At 38.5% G+C, this 20,126-nt stretch overlaps 1 protein-coding gene across 2 annotated transcripts; it reads right to left on the bottom strand.

The window, feature by feature from the left end:
- Positions 1-5,742: 5,742 nt before the first annotated feature.
- On the bottom strand, positions 5,743-16,549 carry LOC115741982. 2 transcript variants are annotated; one of them, XM_030676046.2, is made up of 11 exons: positions 16,245-16,549; positions 14,084-15,737; positions 12,460-13,905; positions 11,884-12,248; positions 10,188-10,957; positions 9,204-10,157; positions 8,298-8,700; positions 7,550-7,712; positions 6,538-6,641; positions 6,339-6,430; positions 5,743-6,248 (listed from the first exon to the last, which is right to left on the bottom strand). In XM_030676046.2, exons 1-11 carry the CDS (start codon positions 16,478-16,480, stop codon positions 6,172-6,174), a joined length of 6,264 nt encoding a protein of 2,087 aa, XP_030531906.1. In that variant the 5' UTR covers positions 16,481-16,549; the 3' UTR covers positions 5,743-6,171. The 2 variants fall into 2 exon arrangements, with proteins under 2 accessions (XP_030531906.1, XP_030531905.1); XM_030676045.2 differs by having other exon boundaries at positions 9,204-10,957.
- Positions 16,550-20,126: the final 3,577 nt, after the last annotated feature.

Below are 20,126 nucleotides of genomic sequence, written 5' to 3'. Positions count from 1 at the left end.
GCTAGTTGTTTGTCGATGGTGACTATTGATTTGAGTCAAGCATTACATTATGCATAGCTGAAGACCGGTAAGTTGCATGTAGTTGAATTATATACTTGATGCCTTGTGGTTGCTTGGCGAGAATACTCGAGCGAATCAACGCCCTAGCCGGACTAAGGTGTTGACTCACTAAAATTACTCTCACCCCGTTGTTTAACCTTGTAGGTCTCAAGTGATGGAGAGGCCTATTAGATTCGGGGTCCCGTCCGACCAGACGATTAATATCACATCTTATCCGGTCGTAGGCACGGAGCATGTTTGAGAGCATCACGTCACGACAATTTGGATAGATGAGGGGATGCCACACCCGGTGGCACATCTTTTCAAGGCTTGGTATTTTCGTGACGAGGATAGTCTCTTTGGCCCGCTCCATGGGTTTGAAGGGCCACCTAATTCGGCCGTTTATGCTCCCGCCTAGGACCTAATGGACCTTGATACTTCCAACGAGGAGATAGTGGATCCCAAGTCCAACATGGAGGTCGTGCCCTCCGAGCCATCGTAGATTGTCCCATCATCCTCTTATGACAATGGCCATGACTAGTGGTCGTAGGTCGAGATGGACTTTTTGGGTGGAGCGTGGTCGTTGAGGAAGACCGTGGTGGAGTAGTCTTTTGAGAGTAGATGAGAGTTTAACCTTACCCGACTCTTATATTTTTTTGTGAGTCCTAAAGAGCTGCCCCGAAGCATGGGGTTGTATATGTAGTTGGTAGCTCCGTAAGGTTAAGGATCATCTATTCCTTTATACGAATGAAATGTCTTTTGTCTAATTAACTGTTGTGTTTATGCCTTCTTTCTATCCCTACTAATCTTGTTGTTTGGAGTGTTGCACATTTCGCATGCGCTGTAGATTCGTAGGTCGATAGTGTATTTGGGATGCTATTCTTCATCACCTGTGGCGATTTGGTAGGGATGTTGCGAGCTCGAAAATCGAAGCATGATATTAATATGGATCTCTATCCTTGATCCTCGCAATTGCATAAGCCCAGTTTATGAGACAAATAAAAGCATCTTTATACCAAATTGAAATGGACTTAGGACTTTTGATACTCGAACCCATTAATATCCACACAAAAAAAAAATTGAACCTTTTTTTCATGAAAAATTATGAAAAAACGGTTTCTAGCTCAATTTTCGAAATCCAAATTAAATCATTTTTTTCTTAGAAAATGATTTTTTTCTCTCAAAACATTACTTGCAAAATCAAAATTTCAGCAAAATAAAAGGACCTTGATATATACACATAAATACCGTTATGTATTAATGCGACTACTTCAAATCATGAATAGTGTTTATTTTTTTCTGTAATATTCCATTAGAATAATATCCTTTTCCAAAAAATCGAATTAGTCATTTGACTAAGTCAAAACGTAGACGATAATTGCCACCAAAAGTCAAACTAAAAAGAGGAACTTAAGAAAACAAACGTGCTCCTGTACTCGACAACACCTTGGCACAAAGAAGGCAAATTGGTAACTCAGGCAAATAAAGTCATCAATCTTTCGGCCGATGTGCATCAATAAGGATTCCATTGGCAGTCTATTTGTTCACCTATTTATGAACTCTAATTGTATGGAATGTTTTAAAGGACCGTCTTAACAAATACAACTTTTTTCTTTCTGAAAGAGAGAGGAAAAAAAAAACCACCCAGCATCTTTTGCTTGGTTTATATCTGAAATTCTACAAACTTGATCAACTTCTGAAAAATGTCTTCCTAAGTTTGACATCAATACATAGATGTGAAATATCGGTAGCAGTCCGTTTAAATATTTTTTCTTTTTGATGGGTCCATGGTTACTCTTTTATGTTCTCAGCACGATAATAGAAGCTACACATAGTTTAATACATAATTGACGTTTAAAAGGGGGATTTAGCTTTACGACAGACTCACAAGGTGCATTTATAGAGGTACAACCAAAGTGCAACATGGACATGTGCTTTGGCACGGCAAGAGCACGAGGATAAGCGTGGTGCGCAACACGGATGGACTGGCACGACCCACCACATTAATGGGATGGGCCGTGCACAACGCGCTTAGGTGCCCACATAATACATAGTCTAGGAGAGTCGGGGTAGGACTATCCCGATGCTATCGCTACGATATTATTGTGTAATCAATAAAGCCTTTTCAGAAAGGCTAAAATCGAATTACCAACTAATTAATTTTCATGATATTAGATCAGACGCGGGTTTTCGTTCCAACTATAATGAATATGTCCAACTCTGTGTCACAGAGACATTTTTGTAATTGATTTTCTCCCTATAGTATATTGGGCTTTTAATGCTCTTTTATTAGACATTATCTCCTAATTAATAAGCCCACCTCCATATCGCATTTAATTTCACAAAAACAAAAATAGGAAAAATAGGAATTACCATTTTCTTAAGCCAATATCTTAATTTATTTGAAAATGAGACCTCTAAATCTACTGAAGTATCGGGCATCGCTTGTACATGGGGTATCACTACACGTACTATTCGTGTAATCTCCATCCACCTATTATATTAAGTTTTTCGGAGTATACGATCCTAAATAGTATCAGAACCGGGTTCGTCTCTGATTCACTTCACTTGTAAGGCTCCCTCGTCGTCAATTCCATGTACCTTCCTAAATCGGGTTACACATAAGAGCGGTTGTTAGGATATTTCACGTCGCTTGTGTACAGTGCTTCAATATACCCAATATTCATGTAGCCTTTCTTTACTTATCAATTTACGTTCTTGGGCTGAACTTTCAAATAAGACCCATGAATCACGTAACGGGCTCTTTGCCGAAAGGAGAGCTTAACGATGATATGAGGCATCGATTTGGTGCTATATGTTCTTGTCGACAATCTTGCACATTTGGTGGCGGATATACGTTTAATCTTGGAAAAGAGGGTGATAAAGACAATTTGCTAGTTTTTCAGCGATCACATGATCGAATTCCACATCCCTTTCAGTGGGCACATGGTGGATTGTCTTCATTGGTTAGTGTTAGGTAGCAGTTCACATCCTCATCTTGAAATATCACACTTTTTCTTTGGTTAGCCACCGCGTTACATCATTATGGTGGTTTTCGCTTTCTGCAGCATGCTGCAAAGACTTGGAATGGCAAAAGGCCAAAGTCACGCACAGTCAGCTAAGCCTGCCCAAATAGAAGAAGGGTCAACAAAACCATATTTCACGCACATTGATTACATTATTTATAAACTTCTGGTTCATCTATGGGTTCATCCAGTAACATGCGGGTATATCGATGTTCGTCTCATCGTTTTGTGATTTCGAAGGCCAAATTCTCGTTGCGACCCTATTGGGTCGTCATGAAAATTGAAGTTTTTCCTCTGATAATTCCGTTTAATGATAGATAAAAACTCGAACTGGTTCAGTCGCATTCGTAGTTCGATTAAAAGCTCTTCTTAAACGATTTTGAAGGGTCAGGAGTGGATGTGAAGCATACTCGTCGTCTCTATTGAGTGATTACCTAATGAAAAAACATGGGATTCAAGAGTTTGGCAGTTGGCACTGCAACAGTGGCTCTGAGTGAATACTTCACATCCACCAGGAAGGCAAACAGCAAAGGAAAATGCTATTTTCATGAGAGAAAGGGCACGTGTCAACATGTGAAGGAGGACGTCCCCTTGATGAGAATGGTCCCAACCCAATGCGATTCCTTCCATTAGGGTTTGATACTGACAGATATAATTGCTTGTTGTGACAGATTGATCCAACCCAATAAAGCTTTACCTTACGTTACGATGGAACTTAACTTACTCGTCATTACAGTTCAGTTTTTACCTTAGTTGAAGGAAGAACATCAACATGTGGCAAACTTAGGGAAAAACAATCTGCAGCACATGAACACAGAGGAAGAAAATCACCATGGCTTGATAGTTCTCATGACAGCTTGAGATAAAGATGATTCAGTTCCCGGAATGACTGTCGAGATTTTTCGGGCTTGATTGGGAAATTGATCTTGCTTTTCTCTTAATGAAAAATGGAATAAGTATTCGACTCATCTTTCAAGTTTCTCGGCACTCTGGAAAATGAGACGTCTGAAGGCGGAACAAACGCCGTGGCAGGAATCCGCTCCAAAGGGACACTGCTATTCAGAATTCAGTTGAAAGAGCATACACAAGTTACCTTAGCAATTCAACAGATCAGTATTGATTGTGATCATTTCTTTTCACTGTTTGCGACTACGACAAAACAAGAACCTCGTAGCCGCTTTCTCCAGCTCTTAGCTTATTGACAGACATAAATTACACATCTATAAGAAGTAATTCATGCACAAGCAAGCACCAGAACGCAGACGCTTTCGGGAATCGAGGCGAACACTGACCAGCAGAGGCGGCGCCATTAACGGCAATAGCATTGGTGGGTCTTCCAGCAACGGTAACACGGCCGACGTTTCTCCATGCCAGAGATCCAGTGGACCAAGGCTAAGATGGCCACAGGAACAATCAAGAGTGGCCAATTGATCTGGATCTCAGGAGCTTCGAAGAGCGAGTCGAACGATAACAATTTTGATAAGGCGATGAAGAGAAGGACTAATGCCAGGAACAGCAGAACTGGGTATGGCAGAGGTCCTTGAACTGGAGGTGGAGGTCTGCATTTGTAGCAGGGATAGTGAACCATTTTGACGAGAATTCGCAGGGCAGACAGTCTATAAAGGTCAAAATGACAGGGCAAAACTAGCATATATATATACATGGTGTCTCTCTCAGACTTTGTTGGGCTGTGACACTGAAAGGCCTTCTTCTAAATGGTTTAGAGTCTCCGTGGAAGATAACTTAAACGGGAGGCCCAAAGCATGAATCGGCCACATGTAAAGATGAGTCGCAACTCTCCGAACCAGCTCACGAGGCTCTGCAAAATGGAAACAATTACCGGAAAATTATCCAGAAAATCTCAAATCTATTGCACTTTCACAAATTTAGTCTTAAATTTTTTAATTATGGCAATCTAAATCTTAAACATTTTCACGTTTTGTCAGTCTATCACTCAATTTTGGTTAGAAATCGCCGATTTGGATGCCACCTGCCTTGCGTGACACGACCAAGACCGATTTGATATTTTTTTTTATTTTTTAAATATTATTTGAATTTTTTTTTTTTTTTGTTCCTTAATGTTGGCCAGCGACGTAGGAAAAATAAATAAAAGTACAAATAAAAAATAAAAAACATTGATAAAAAAAATATTTCAACAAATATTACAATATTATTTAGAATTGTTCACTTTAGCGCCGATCGTGCCACGTAAAACAGCTAGTGTACATGAGCAATTTCGGGCAAAAATTGGCCAAGATGAAAATATTTAAAACAGAATTGACACAATTAAAAGATTTACGACTGAATTGATAAAAGTGCAATAGATTTAGGACTTTTCTCAACAATTACTATGGGGAAAATACCATACAAAACGGCATATAAGATAAGAGGATCCTCCTTGCTCGCCTGTTTGAGAAATATATGAAGATACGAGGCCGGCGGGTTAACCCACGCGAGACCAGAATTTATGTCGGACCCAAAAAAAAAAAAAAGATGAAAAGCGTGAATAAAGCAGAGTAAATCATACTCGTTATCATTGCTTCTGTACCAGTGTACAACTTGTACTTCGATAAATACAACGCAGACCAGCAAAAATTACAGTAACAAAATTCCAAATGTTACAATCTTAACAAAATTACAAATGTTACAATCTTAGTGAGGGGCCATTTACGCGACTCAAAATCGGATGGTACAGCTATGGACTAATCTAACTCCACTATAAGCCTAAAACTCTATGTGAAAATAATGTACATGAATCACCTACTTGCCTATAATCCAAGCTCCCCATAAACCTAGTTCATCCCCGAGTGTCAGATCGTCCTCCCTTTAAAGTTTCTCAGTAACTTCAAATAAGCATTCGAAAAGGTCACCTTTCCCATTCAATAGCTCCTGTATGTTGACGGCATTCGTCTTCAAGCAAAGGAAATCACTATGATCATTCCTGCCCTCACAGCACTTCTTCATTGTCCTACCAGGATCATATTTGGTAGAATTTGAGCCCCCACCGAAGGCAGCAGCAACAATACCCACCAAAATGTCTTCACTGTAGAAGAACCGAGAAAGACCATTTATACCGATGGACCAATACAAAGGAAATACGCTCACATCAGACTTTTCCTTCGTATCGAAAGTAAACTTTGTAGTCATGCTGCAGAGATGCCAAAGTGTTTCTGCAAGGACCCTCTGCATAGGAAATCGCAACATAAGAAACTCGAAAAAGGAAATGCTGTCCATTGAAATAGTCTACGGCAAGATCAGCTTATGACAGCATACCTCCAAATACTGTGTGAAGATATTGAAGATCATCTGCTGAGCAAGCATCAATTAAAGCATACACTCCGGGTCTCAAAGCTTCATCTATTTCTCTGAGACAGAGTAAAAAAGTACAAACATTCTATAAGTATCAAAACACATCCCAATAGTAACTAGGCTTGCTTAATCAAACGTAAAGAGAAACACCAAAGGAAGGTACCTTCTGAATTTAGCCTTAAGGGGACCGCATTCCGAATATGTATATACGTAGCTAGACAAGAACTTAAAACAATGACGCCCATATACATCTTTCTGCTGCCTCAACTGTAGGATGATGAAAACACTAAAACATAAGGAAAGAAAAAAAAAACAGAAGACATAAAGAGTTGTAAACTGAGATTTCAATATCTACTGCCAAGCACAAACTCCCCTTCTGTTTTGAGGCTCGGATACAGACAAATGCAAAACAAAGCAATCCAATGATTGGTCAATTGATGAATGCAGTCTTGCACTTCTTGCACTGGGTTATTAGCTTATTGCTAGGAAAAGCATAATTCTCCAACTACCTCTCACCCTCCTATGATTAGACCAAATTTAGATCCCCAAGTCACACAGTTTTGTGAATTTCCCAGAATTTTGTAGGTCAAATACCCATTTTCAAGAAACTAGCTCCTTCAACGCTAATGCATAAAGATTTGACGCAAACATTATAAATCTCTCCCCAGTGCTAAGGTATATGAGGTCATGGCAATTGGTTAGAATGAACCACTCTGCTTGAAGAAATCGTATATAAAGGTAAAATGATGAGGAACTCATCAATGACATTAGGAGCAATTGAACACACAGCAGGGAAAAAAAGTTTCTCCAACTAAAGAAAAATTAATCTTCTTATTTTTTATAGGAAATCAATAAGCATGTAGCTAGAGGGACTCAAAAGAGTGGTGTGAATATGTCAATGAGATTATAAGTGATTGTGCCAAAAAGAAAAAAGCGAGAATAATGTAACAAAGACTTTGATGATGACATTTGCCATGATTAAACAACACTCCAGCCTCACAAAATCTAGTAAAGAACTCTCAGCCAAGTTGGCCTGCATCCCCATATGCTCATTGCCAGCATTATAAAGACCTAGAGCAACTTGCCCCCAAAAATATGCATTCCATGAACATTAAAACCAAGGAATTGTGGCATATCAATACCACACAAAGCTAACAGTTTTACTACAAAGTCACCTCTTCATATATCCGTCGGAGGGAACATGCACATTTGACTCCTTCTTGTACATCCCATGAAAGATAGCCTCGCCTGACCTGGTGGTCCATGTTTACAGTCTCCAAACAATTGAGAAGAACAGAAGCAGAATCTTGAAGCAAAGCAACGTATCTTTCGCATTCACTAGAAAAACACAACCATAGAGTATGTTTTCAGCAAAGAAACGCTTAGATGGTGGAAGAAAGCAAGGGCGATGAAAGATGATGACAATATCTCCAAAAACTTGATTGCAATGCGAGCATATGATCTCTCTGTGTGCGTGCTTTTGTCCGTGCGTAAGCACATGCGTGTGATTGTGAGAGAAAGATACAGAAGTGAGGTACACTGCTGTCGAAAAAGTACTAAAATAACCGAATACTGTTAATTCGAAAGCCTTTCTCTAGTGCTTGTTTCTCAGCCCATTCCACAAGACACCTCTAGGGGGCATGCCCCCAATTCCCCCTTATATTTTTCCCAGTGGTAAACACTGACTATTTCGCCACATAAACTAACTAACAAGTTTCTTGACCAACTTCTTACTGAGAACATGACTGAGGAATTTGTGAAGCATAGCATACCTTTTGTGATGCTTAAGAACAGTACACAGCAATCGACAACCGGTAGCATATATAAGTAAAAAACTGACTGTTTTGCCACCTAAATTAACTAATAAGTTTCTTGACCAACCTTTTTGGAACATGATTGAAGAATTTGTAAAGCATAGCATACCTTCTGTGATGCTTAAGAACAGTACACAGCAATCGACAACAGGCAGCGTATAGCTTCACTGAAAACGGCCGATCAACGTCAAGATTTTCCAAAGAAAATAAAGAGCCGGAAGAAATCGGATCTTTCAGTTGAGACTGACAGAAAACCTGGAATAGCGCTGCAGGAATGCCTAACATCTGGGCAACATGCCAAGGATCCATTTGAAAGAGAGCATGTCTTCCTGAAACCCTAATCAGTACCTCAATGCACATAAGAGTGACTGATCCTGGGTCAGGATCACTGAAGCCTTTGCCAGGTGAACTCTCGTAGAAAATTAGTGGGCTTTGCACATGCAGAATTATATTGAACAAAGCAGCCATAAAGCTCTGAATGTGTCTCCTGACCACACTCAAACGTTTGCGACCTACAAAAGGAATTCAAGGGTTGAGTCATACATTATCTGAAAGTAAAGATACACTATAGCCACCTAATACAGACGTATAACTACAGGAAGGCATGGCTTATTCTTCTGTTTCTTTAAATGACCCTTTTGGACATGCAAAGCAAAGTATCCATTATCAGAGCATTGTTTCATGCAATCTTGTGTTTCTAGATCATAAATTGTTAGAACAGGAAAAGAGATAGGGACACAATAATTGTTCATAGATTTTATTTCCATTTTATACAGTATTTTGTAAAACAACCATGAAGCATCAAATTCTTCCTTTCATCAACAAAGGCAAAGAGAGTTATCAAGTTATTAAAGTCTAATACTTGGTCTATCGACAGAAAGTGAATATTAGTTAAGCAACAATTCAGGAGAGTTTATTCCTATACTTGTTACTCAATGACAACGTATTTTAAATGCCTGAGAATACTTAACTTCTTCCCCTCAACTACACCTTTAACATATGTACACATTATTACCTGAAACATTTTCTAGGAGCATATCCAACAAGTCAATGCCAGCTGCAACAACGGCTGGGACAGTTCCTCCTACCCTTCCAAAAGTAAAGCCATACTTAGCCATGCAGCATTCTTGCACTCCAACTAATGCTCTCTCTATTGCTTGGATAGCAGATAAGAGATGCAACTCTGCAGGCTTCTTAATATAAATGGTAAATGACGTTCTCAACCTTGCTTTGATGTTATCCAGGCAACACTCCAGAGGAAAAGCTTTTGGTCCATTTAGTTTCGCATGACCAGGAATTGTATCGGCGCTTGACTGAGTCTCATGAGTCATTAAAGTATAACTTTTCCCTTGTAACACAATGCATTTGCCTAGAGCCACCAACTGCAATTCTATCAGTCTGGCATACACATTTCTGGATAATGTGGGATTAGTGTAGGGAAAATGACTCCCTAATTCTTCCAGATACTTCAGAACACCATCTAAGCAAACAAATGATGATGGCTGTGACAGCTCAAAACCATTAACCAACTCCAAGATCAGGAACTGCGCCATTGACATAAAAGTTTGCAACAAAGTTGTCGAGAGAAGAGTCCGGTCTTTCAAATTCAGCTTTAAAATAGCTGAATAACCAAAAAATAAGTGCCTGAGCAGAAATGCCCCATCAGGACTATCATCCTTTAGTAACTGCTGTAAGAAAGGCTTATTTAAATATTGCAGGTCAAACAAATTGACTTCATTTGAAGTGCTCGCAACACAATCATCACCTTCCACATGTGACAACTGAGGGCCAACATCAGTACCCACTGACTGATCAGTAAAGCCAAATGACTCTAAGAAGGCTGTCACAACCTCCTCATGTTCACTGCTGCTCGATATATTAGGAACAGATTGAGAGTCACTATGTGACAAACCATCCCTTGCCAATATATCCCGGCTGTAGTTTGATATTTTACTACTTTGCTCATGACCTATATATCCCAGCTGCTGATCATTCTGACCAAACATAATCCGCAGAAAGATACTAACTACATCTGCAAATATGTCAATAAAGAGGCTAAGCTTGCAAAGGGGTTCATGCTTCCAATGAGACGATATAACTTTGTGAACCCGATCTTTTGCATCAGTGTGGTCAACAGCTGATGCTAAGCCCCAAAAGAAACCACTCAGGCAAGATATAATGATAGATAATTTAGCCACATCTGAGGAGTTCTGACCAACATCTGCTTTTCTATCATGAAAAGAGTCTTCTAGAGAGCAAAATAAGCGTTGCATCTCTTCTTTCATACTCTGCGCAACAAGGCAGATGCTTTTCCAAGCTTCAGAATGTTTAGAAGAATCCCAGAATGAACCTGGTTTGACTAAATTTGTCTCCCCCAGGCCAATGCCAGAACTTTCTCGCCGTTTACAGTGCCGCTTTGACTTTACAATTGGGGAAAGTGTTCGACAAAAGTAATACTTGCTGAACATTAGGAATATATATGATGTGTGGTCCATTAAAGACAGATTCACTTTGCAAGAATTATACTCTCCCCATTCATCTTGAAGCCCACTCACAACAACTACTGATTTGAAAAGCCATACAAGAGAAAATAATCCTTCAGATATAAGGGCACACAGCGGATGTTCAGTTGTTTCTATATTATTGGTGAAAGATGCTTCAACTAAATGTTTTAAAGCCTTCCGACAATATAAGAACAACTTGAAGTATTTATCATGCTTAGATGAGAATGAGGCACCTTGAAAGTCCAGTAAGCTGCTAGCTGCAAGTCTGGGAAAGAAAAATGCTAGTTAATCCTCAAAGAAAAGCTGAAAGGCATACTAAATAACAAAAAAACAAGCTTTTGATATGTTCAGAAAATTAACTTAGAGCAAGAAAAAGTAAGACTGAAACTTTTTAAAGGGGAAATTATCAAGTAAGCTCAGTCCAGATTTTGCCTAACTTAAATCTCAAAGCTTATGAATTGTTTCAAGATACCACTGTACTACAAAACATGTTGCATCGCGAACACTTTTCAACAAGAAACATAGCCTTATGGGCCTAAACTATGAATTTCCCCTGATGCATCTTCAATGGTTTCTTCCATCAAATTTATGTCTGACTCAGGTCAAGAGAGGCATTTTGGCGGGAGAGAAAACAGGTGACAAGTGAAACTAAGAGGACTATAGCTGCAATTGTCTCTGATGTGTTGTGAATGCCAATTCTTTTCTTTTTATATTTTTGTTTCTTTTTACTGCCCACCAATGCCATTCATTATTCCACAACTGATATACATACATAGGTTAAGCCAACACATGTATATGTTTCAGGGCTTCTACTCTCAAAACTTGTGATTACCAAAAGATCTCGATCAGAACTTGTATGAATTCCATTTGAAAACAAGACAGAATAACAAACGACTCAACATTTGAGTATTGTATTGAGCAACTAATATACGCGAAACAAAGCTAAGATAAAAATCTAAAGACCAACAGAAAGAGAAAGAGACAGAGCAAGATATCAATCATCCAAAATCTTCTCCAGGCACTCTTCAGTTTTCCATTAGAGTTCTCACAGACTGACAGTGTGGGAGGGACTGCCTTAAAAGTTTCAGAACCCTTGACATCCATCATCATTGTTAAAAATTTTTAAACCAACAATGAATCTCTGCCAGAAGTTGTGCTGAACAATGATAGATTGACAGAAACCAAATTTACCTTTCAACATTAATAATGTGAGTTGCATAGTCCTTGAATGATCTTGAACTTAAGTAGTCTTTTGGCATCCGACTAAAAAGATTAAGCAAATCCATGCAAGCAGCAAAATTCATGCTTCGAGATGTTCTTATTTCAGTGCAATCATCAATAGGCTCTTCATTGGACGAGGAAGCAGTCCGCTTCAAATAATAGGTGTGGTTGCTACCTGAAACAACTGACAATGACTTCTGAAGTTCCATTAGACAATGAGACCAATTAGGTGATGAGCGGAGATCAACTTTGCCAGATGAATCACTGCAAAATAGAGACCCTGCTAACTTCTCCATCACACGACAAAGCCTTGATGCCAAGTGCCTGTGAACAAACTAATGCAAAAGACAATTAAAATCCCTAGACAATCATTGATACCAACACAAAATAAGGATAAATAAAGGAGTGTAAATAGTGGGCAAAAGGACATCTCAGCAGACAAAGATACATAAAAACACAACAAAAAAATCCTCTATTCGACATGCTTTTGCAATCGAACATAAAATGAGTAAATTTGTCATAGGAAGATCATGGGCAATTTCTTACTCTATGCTCATGAAAAGTAGAGTCGTGTAGAACTTCATATGAGATTTGGTGCACTGACTTGTGGACCATCTCACTGGGAGTTTTGCACTTGAAAGGACTTCCAGTTATAGCAGGAAGAGAAGATTGGATCAAAAAGTAGAGGAACATCTTCACATTCTTTTTAGAAGCATGAATACACCAGATATCTGTGCTCTGGCATATGATCCACCAAATTGCAGTGAGCAAGGTTTTTTCATCTATAGAGCCTATACCAAAATCCCACTGATTACTTACATGCGGAGACTGGGCACATGTATTAGTGCTTGCCTCAGAATAACTGGAAAGTACAGGATCATTCACCAGAGAAGTCAGGTATCTCATTATGAAATCAGTAAGGCCTTGTGCTTCTTGTCTCAAGTTTACAACATTCTCTTCCCACTTTTGACATTTTTCACTCAGAGCTGAATGGTCAGCACCATCAAGGGAAACGTTACGCAGCAATTCCTTCTTGCTCTGTAGTAGATACCTGGCAGATTTTATCTGACTGTTCAGATCAACCAGTCTCTGAAGTGCAACGGCATACAATATGTAAACCAGACAACAGCAATCTGCAACGCTATTTTGAAGATAAATATCTGATACAGATTTAATAACAGTCAGAACAGAAGCTGAAGGTTTGACAACCCATGAGAAATAGCCATCATCTGGCAAATCATCTCTCTCAATCCAATCTTTTCCGGAGCATGCTGTAAATGAATCGCCCATAAAATCTGACATCTTTATTGATGAATTAGGGGGCATAAGGCTCATTGCTTGTCTATATAGGCTTCGACATGACAAGTACAATCGAAAGAAGAACACAAAAGCCCAATGGCTGGACAAGCCAAACTTCATTGACATAATTTTATTAATCATTTTCTTATCAAAAATACTTCCTGATAATGACAAAAGGAACTCACTTAAGCTTCCCGACTGTGGTTCAACCAAACTACTCAAGCTAGGACGTATTACTGCCATCAAGTTATTTATAGAAGATCCAACTGCCACACTGTTGCTGGTTGTCACAGTGATGGAATCTAGTAAACAACTGTATATCTCAGACAAACCTTTGCCCAACAATTCACAGTGCAGGTTGAAGCTAATTATAGCACATCTTCGTAAATTCCCGCAGCCAAATCCTTCTCCAACATTCTTGGAGCAACAAAGTTTCATCCATATCAGAGATTCTGATACATCTTCTGCCAACTGCTGAATGCATCCACTTGCTTGCCCCTCTGGTATGGATGAAATAGCTTTATGAACAGCCACCTTAAATTCTTGCGAGCAAAGTAACGTACCCACTGATTTAACATAAGCCTCATATGAGGCATGAGTACCAACAACCATTTTAGGATTGATCTCACCATTAACCTCCCAATTTGCTAAGAGTCTCGCAGCTTTGCTAAGAGAAAAAATGACATTGCTCACCTGCATCACGCAATGGATATCACATAAAGAATAAGAAGCCAATGATTGAAAAGATCCAAACAACAATCAGACATAAAACAAGCACTTTTCCGAACAGTTGAGCACAGCTTCATATGAACAAGATCGATGCATACATTAAACAGATGTTTCGAGCCTTTGATAGTTATGATTAACAAACCTGGCGAAGTTCACCGAAGAGACTGACAAGCTGGCATCCTAGGTCGAGTATCTTGCTTATTAATGAGCTTCCGTCAGATAAATCATTTACAGAAAGCCCCGTAGCCAAGTGTACTAGCAACAAATGCCACAAACTTTCTAGGTCTTCCCCAATAACCTCGTATTCTATATCTAGAAGACAACCTATAGCAGTAACCAGCTCCTTGACCACAGAAGAAAATAGTCCCTCATGCATTCCGATATCTGCATGGTTCTTGGACTGCCAAAATACGTTGAAGTTAGCAGATAGTGAGATCATTGTATGGTAAACTTCCTTAAGAAAACCCAAAAAAGCTCCTCCAGAGATGTCCTCGGTCTTAACATAGACCTTTTCATCGATAATGCTCCGAAGTAGCCAATTTACAGAACCGAGTATGTATTGAACATTCAGCAAGTCTTCAACTTCCATTTTGTCATGAAGATAGCTATTAAGCTTAATCAATAGTGGCTCCATAATCTGCACAAAAAAATCAAACAGCGATTTGCGTGCTTCTAGACTCAGATTAACCAAGCTATAATCTCTCTCAGAATTTATATCACTAGCCATGGATAGCATTTTAGATCTGTGATCAAATAAACCATTTTCTGGTTGTTTTGAACCATCACCAACTGATGGTGCACTACTCACTTTTAATGGCACGGAAGCTCCCCTGAGTTTTCTTACTTGCTTAACAAGCAAATGAAACAGGTTACTCACACCTTTCAACGCCAACACCTTCTTTGCAGTCATTATTCTCTCCAGTTCCTCAAATAAATGTCTATGGTAACTCATGATGATGATCTTTGAGTCTTTTGACTTACCTTCATTGGAAATGAGATACTTGTCAGAGCTATGCAAAGTCAAGAAGCCCTCAACATGAATTGGATGGAACACCCCATTCGACAAAACCTGATCAACTGACCTTAAAAGGTTGCTAGTGAGACCAGGATTATTTCTGTTACCACGAAGATGACCAAACAATTGCAACAGTGGCTCAAGAAGTTCATGTACAAATTCACTAAAACCACTTTTCCGAGTTGGGTGAATCCTCAAAAATTTAGCAAATGGACCAAGTACAAAGCAGGAGAACTGCAGAACCAAAACACCTGCTTTCCTGCTGTCAAGGTTCCCTGTAAAAATTCTGTTGACGAGCTCAATCACCGTATGAACAGCTGAAATCCATTGCTCCAAGCTTTCATTTGACGCGACATTGTCGGAAGCATATAACAAAGAAACGCAATCAACCATAAGATTAAACAACTCAAACTCATCAGTAAGGAAGGACTCTTCTGCATGCATGGGTGAATCATTGAGCCTGAATAGCACATGCCTTGCGATAAACTGGATAGGTTGCAAAAGCTTTCGGGAAAAATTTAGAGGAATTTGCAATCTAGATGACTTATCCAGACAGAACTTGAAAATCTCCCAGCATCTCACGTCCAAACATGCCTTAACTACGTCATGCTGCTCTCCATGAACTTTGACTTTCTTTCCTGATGAAATCAATAATGACTGGATCCAATCACTAAGAAAGACTATCACACGGGACAGTTTCACCGTATCACAATCTTGTTCAGGGCCAGTACACTCTTCTTTGCTTCTCGTTCTGACATAATCTAGAGCAATCTCCACCTTCCTGCATTTAATATTTGTTATCAAGATATAATTCCTAGAGTTTTGCAACAATTCAACAATTTTTACAACTTCCAAATTTGTTTACTAGACTCGTGCCAAGAGAGCTATTCCTTTCTTACTGTTTTCCCTCTCAACGTCTGTTCCTAAATCTTCAATATTCCAAAGGCAGTAGATTGATTTCCAGATTAAGTTCGAAGCACAAAACAAAATCTCGGAAATCCTCAATTTCATCTATAACGAAGATTCCGATCATTAGAGACCCAGTAATAAATAAACATCACTGCGACTAAGTTCATAGTAAGCACATTGTCTCCGCTCTTCTTCATCATACTAATAGCAACCTCAGCATGGGTTGGACATGGAAACCAACTCGCATAGTTCGGCCTCCAATTGCTTCGGCCGGGATAAGAACTTTCAATGGATTTCACTCCGCGGTATGCATACTGACTCCCACGTGACAAAACGAAATCATAACTCTCGCTTCAGAGAGAGAGAGAGAGAGACTAACTTTCCAACGTCGACGTCCTTGTTCTGCAACAAGAGAATCAACTGCAGGTTCCGCCAGGGACGATCCTTCTGCACCATCGGAATGGCTTCTTCGACTTGTGCCGGTCCTTCGACTTCATCCGTGGAATCAACGCGGCGCGACTTGCCAGGTCTCGACGAACTCTCTTCCGCGAGCTTGAGTCTCCTCTTCTTCTTGCCTTGCGAGTGTTTAGCTCCCGACTTCGCTTCTTCGGCCATTGTTGGCGTCACTCTAGCCGAAGAAACTGCGGAGAGCCAAAGAAAGACGAGGGGTTTAAAGGACGGAGAACGGAGGAGGGAATCGGTTCGTTGAAGGGTTTAAGCCGGGTCATGGGCCGGTCCGGCTTGGATCGGGCCAGCCCCAGTAGCATAATGGATATGGAGCTAAACAATGAGACTTCTTCACGGGGTCGCATGGCATGTTATTCACAAAGAGACCGGTACGCAAGAGCAAGTCCGCCTCCTACAGATCCTTAAAACCATGTTTGTGAATTCTATAAGCTTTTATCCTACTTATAATCATGATGAAGTCTTGTGTGGAAGATCTAATCCTGTTGCTGCATAAAGTGGCAATTCTTAATTTATCTTGTGAAAAAGATGACTAAGTGTAGAGAGCATCACTGGAGTTGCTATTGTGATCACATCACTAACCTCAAGTATCCGGGTATGAATGAGGTGTCAAATGGGTGTGTTGAATCGGATTTGAATAGGGTTGAATATGGTCCTACCTATATTAACATGTCTAACTCATTTTACCCATATTCAATAACTCATACCCGATCAGACTCGCAACCGACAAATACCCGACTCGACTCGTTTTCATCCATATTACCAAATCACACTAATATTCTAAGAAAACCTATATAACTCTTTTAACATATTTTAAATTCTTCACATGTATATATTACTAGATAAAAACTTCACATCGAATAAAAAAAGCAAATTAAATAATAAAAAATTAGTAACTAAAATAAAATTGATATTACTAAAATACTTTCATGCAATAAAAATCTAGTGAATTTTTTTTCTTTTTTTAATTGTTTTTAAATTTTTTAAAAAATATTTTTTAGTTTTTTTAAAAAGTATTTTTTTTTTTTTTCCTTTCATTTTTCTCCCGCGACCGGTAGAGGGACGACGGCGATCGGCAATGGTCGGCAAGCGACGGAGGGATGACGGCAAACAGCGGTGGTCGGCGGTGGCGATTGTCAATGGAGGCGGTGGTCGGCAGTTGGCGGTCGAGGCGATAGGTGGTCAACCAACGGTTTTTATATTTTTTAATTATATTTTTTTTTTATTTCTTTCATTCATTTATAAAAAAAAAAAACCAAAGTGAGCCTTTGAGGCCTTGGGCCCATTTACAACTTGTGGGAGCTACCCTCATTGGTAGAAAATGGGTTTAAGTGTGACTCATTTTTTACCCATATGATTCAATTTAAATTTTTTGGACCCATTTTCATTCAGCCATTTAAAAACTTAGAACCCATTTACAATTCATTTGTACAAAATATGGGTCAAAATGGGTCATTAACTTTTAATTTGTTATATAAAATAAAAATTACAAATTACAAATTAAAAAAGTTAGAAATTAAAAAAAAAGAGGCACATGAATGGATTGACTCTACTAATAAGTTTATAAATAGGTTAAGGTATGAGTCTATCTTTATACACATTTACAACCCACATATAATTAAATTTACAATCCAAACCCACTAAAAACCAATTTATATTTGACTCATTTCATTGAATAGAAGTTAAAATATGGGTTTCAAACCCATTTGGACACCTCTACGTTGGATTAGACAGGAACAGCAGGAGCCTTGCTCTTAAAGTTGATCAGTATGTCTCAAATGTAAATTTTTTTTCCATCTATTCTAATCCGTTGGATCTCACAAGATCAATGATTATGATGCCCTTAATCCACTGAACATGAAATCTGAAAACAATTTTCCCGATTTCAACACCTGTTCAACTTAATATGATCCTCTAGGTATTGGTAAGTTTTGATTGAGCGCTATGCCATTGAGCGAGACCGCAATTCTTGGATACATGACACGAATTAGATTCGCGATATCATAGTTAAACAGTGTTAACCCCAAATTATAGAAAGAGTACACGAACATAAGTGTTCACTATGTTCTCCTTGTAAACAATAAGGATCCTTACCTTTTAATTGGTTGCCTAACCCGCCTAAACCCTTATGGGCTTTACGTTGTTCGGGATCTAGTTTTTTGTATTCGAACTTTGGAGTTAGCTAATGAAGTCTTTTTTCAGATCCCAAAAAAAAAAAAAAAAAATTAAGGCTACATCAAATTGCACTTAAAATACACAGTTAGCTTTTCCAGATTCCCTAATTACATATACTTGGCATGTGAGGAAAAGCATGTATTTCACTTTGGGACCAAAATACACCCAAAAAAACCATAGTTTCCATTAATTCATCAATGTCTCATTTAAAATTAAATCTATCTGGCCTCATGTTGCTTAGCCTATGTAAGCCCTTGTGAGACTATATTATGAAAAAATTATCCAATCAGTCCTAAATATATTATACATGAATTTGAAATTAGTCTTAAACAGTTTCTTTCAATTTTTGCCAATTTAATCTTAAACATTTGTAGGAATTTTCAATGTATTCCTTTCGATCAATTTTTGTCCAAAATCGCTGACATGGCATGGCGATACAGTCATTACCGCCATGCTAGCGACTTTTGACGAGAATTGGCCAGAAAGACACTATTGAAATTATGTGTAAATTTTTAGTACTAAATTGACAACTTGAAAAGTTCGGGGAAAAATATGAAGTTCTTTGAGTGATTTTTGCCAAGTCTAGATTAATGCATTACAAATGATTTTAACACAATCCTATGCTATCTATACAACTATAGGAGGAAAACCACAAAGAATGATGTGTCCTTTTTTTAAAATTTATTTCACCGGTTGTTGAAAATTATGGATCATCACTACTTGAAGCACGTGCCAAAAAGATTCAAAGAAGCGTTTTAATATAGGATGTATCTGTGCAGTAATAAAAAAAAGTTAACTTTAAGTACATAAAAATACATCTTTCATGTGGGAACACGAATAAATTCGTACTTGCTAAAAACATACGAAGGTTTGGAAAAAAAACATACGAAGACAGATACATCCTATATTAAAATGCTTTTGATACACGAATTAAGAGCATGTTCGTTAGATTAAGTAGGTTACGCATTACAGAATTTATTTAACTGAGCGCACTCCTTTCTCCTTCCTCTCTTCCTTGGTCCTCACTAACCCAAAAAATAAAAAAATAAAAAAAATCTCCAATCTTAAAATCTCTGGTTGCGTAAGAAATATCTCACTTAATTTCTGGCCGGGCTCCTAGTTAATTATTTAGGTTGTTAAATTTTTTTAAAACTAAATCCAACGTCACGAGAGGTATGAGCTTGGAAGAGCCCGTGCATACATCGATAGGCTGTTTGGCCTACCTTTTGAGCAATTCCTTTTTCTAGGGTTACTCTTGCTGCTCACTGAACTCAGCCACTTCATACATGTCTAGTTAGCTAGAAAAGCATGATCATAGATCAATTCACCCTTATGGGTAGCTCATCTATGAATGAAACCCGAGCTTTTAGTGAAAATTGGTCCTCCAATTGTTCTAATAGTTTTGTAATGAACAGTAAATTACTGTTGGCAACTGATTTTAGCGGTCCGAAACTGTTGTTTTCCTATAAAGTATAAAAGGGTCAAAATAGTAAAAATATATAAATTTGAAAAAAAATTTTCCTTAAATTGTTATTTTTATCATTACTACAAAAAATAAAAATAAATAAGAAATTGAAAAAGAAATATGAAAAAGAGCTCTTAGGACGGGTCGGTCTGTGCC

Source organism: Rhodamnia argentea, chromosome 5, assembly GCF_020921035.1.
Source record: "Rhodamnia argentea isolate NSW1041297 chromosome 5, ASM2092103v1, whole genome shotgun sequence".
Lineage (NCBI taxonomy): Eukaryota > Viridiplantae > Streptophyta > Magnoliopsida > Myrtales > Myrtaceae > Rhodamnia > Rhodamnia argentea.
Note: the sequence above shows the minus strand (reverse complement) of the source record. Positions and strands in the feature narration are given on the sequence as shown.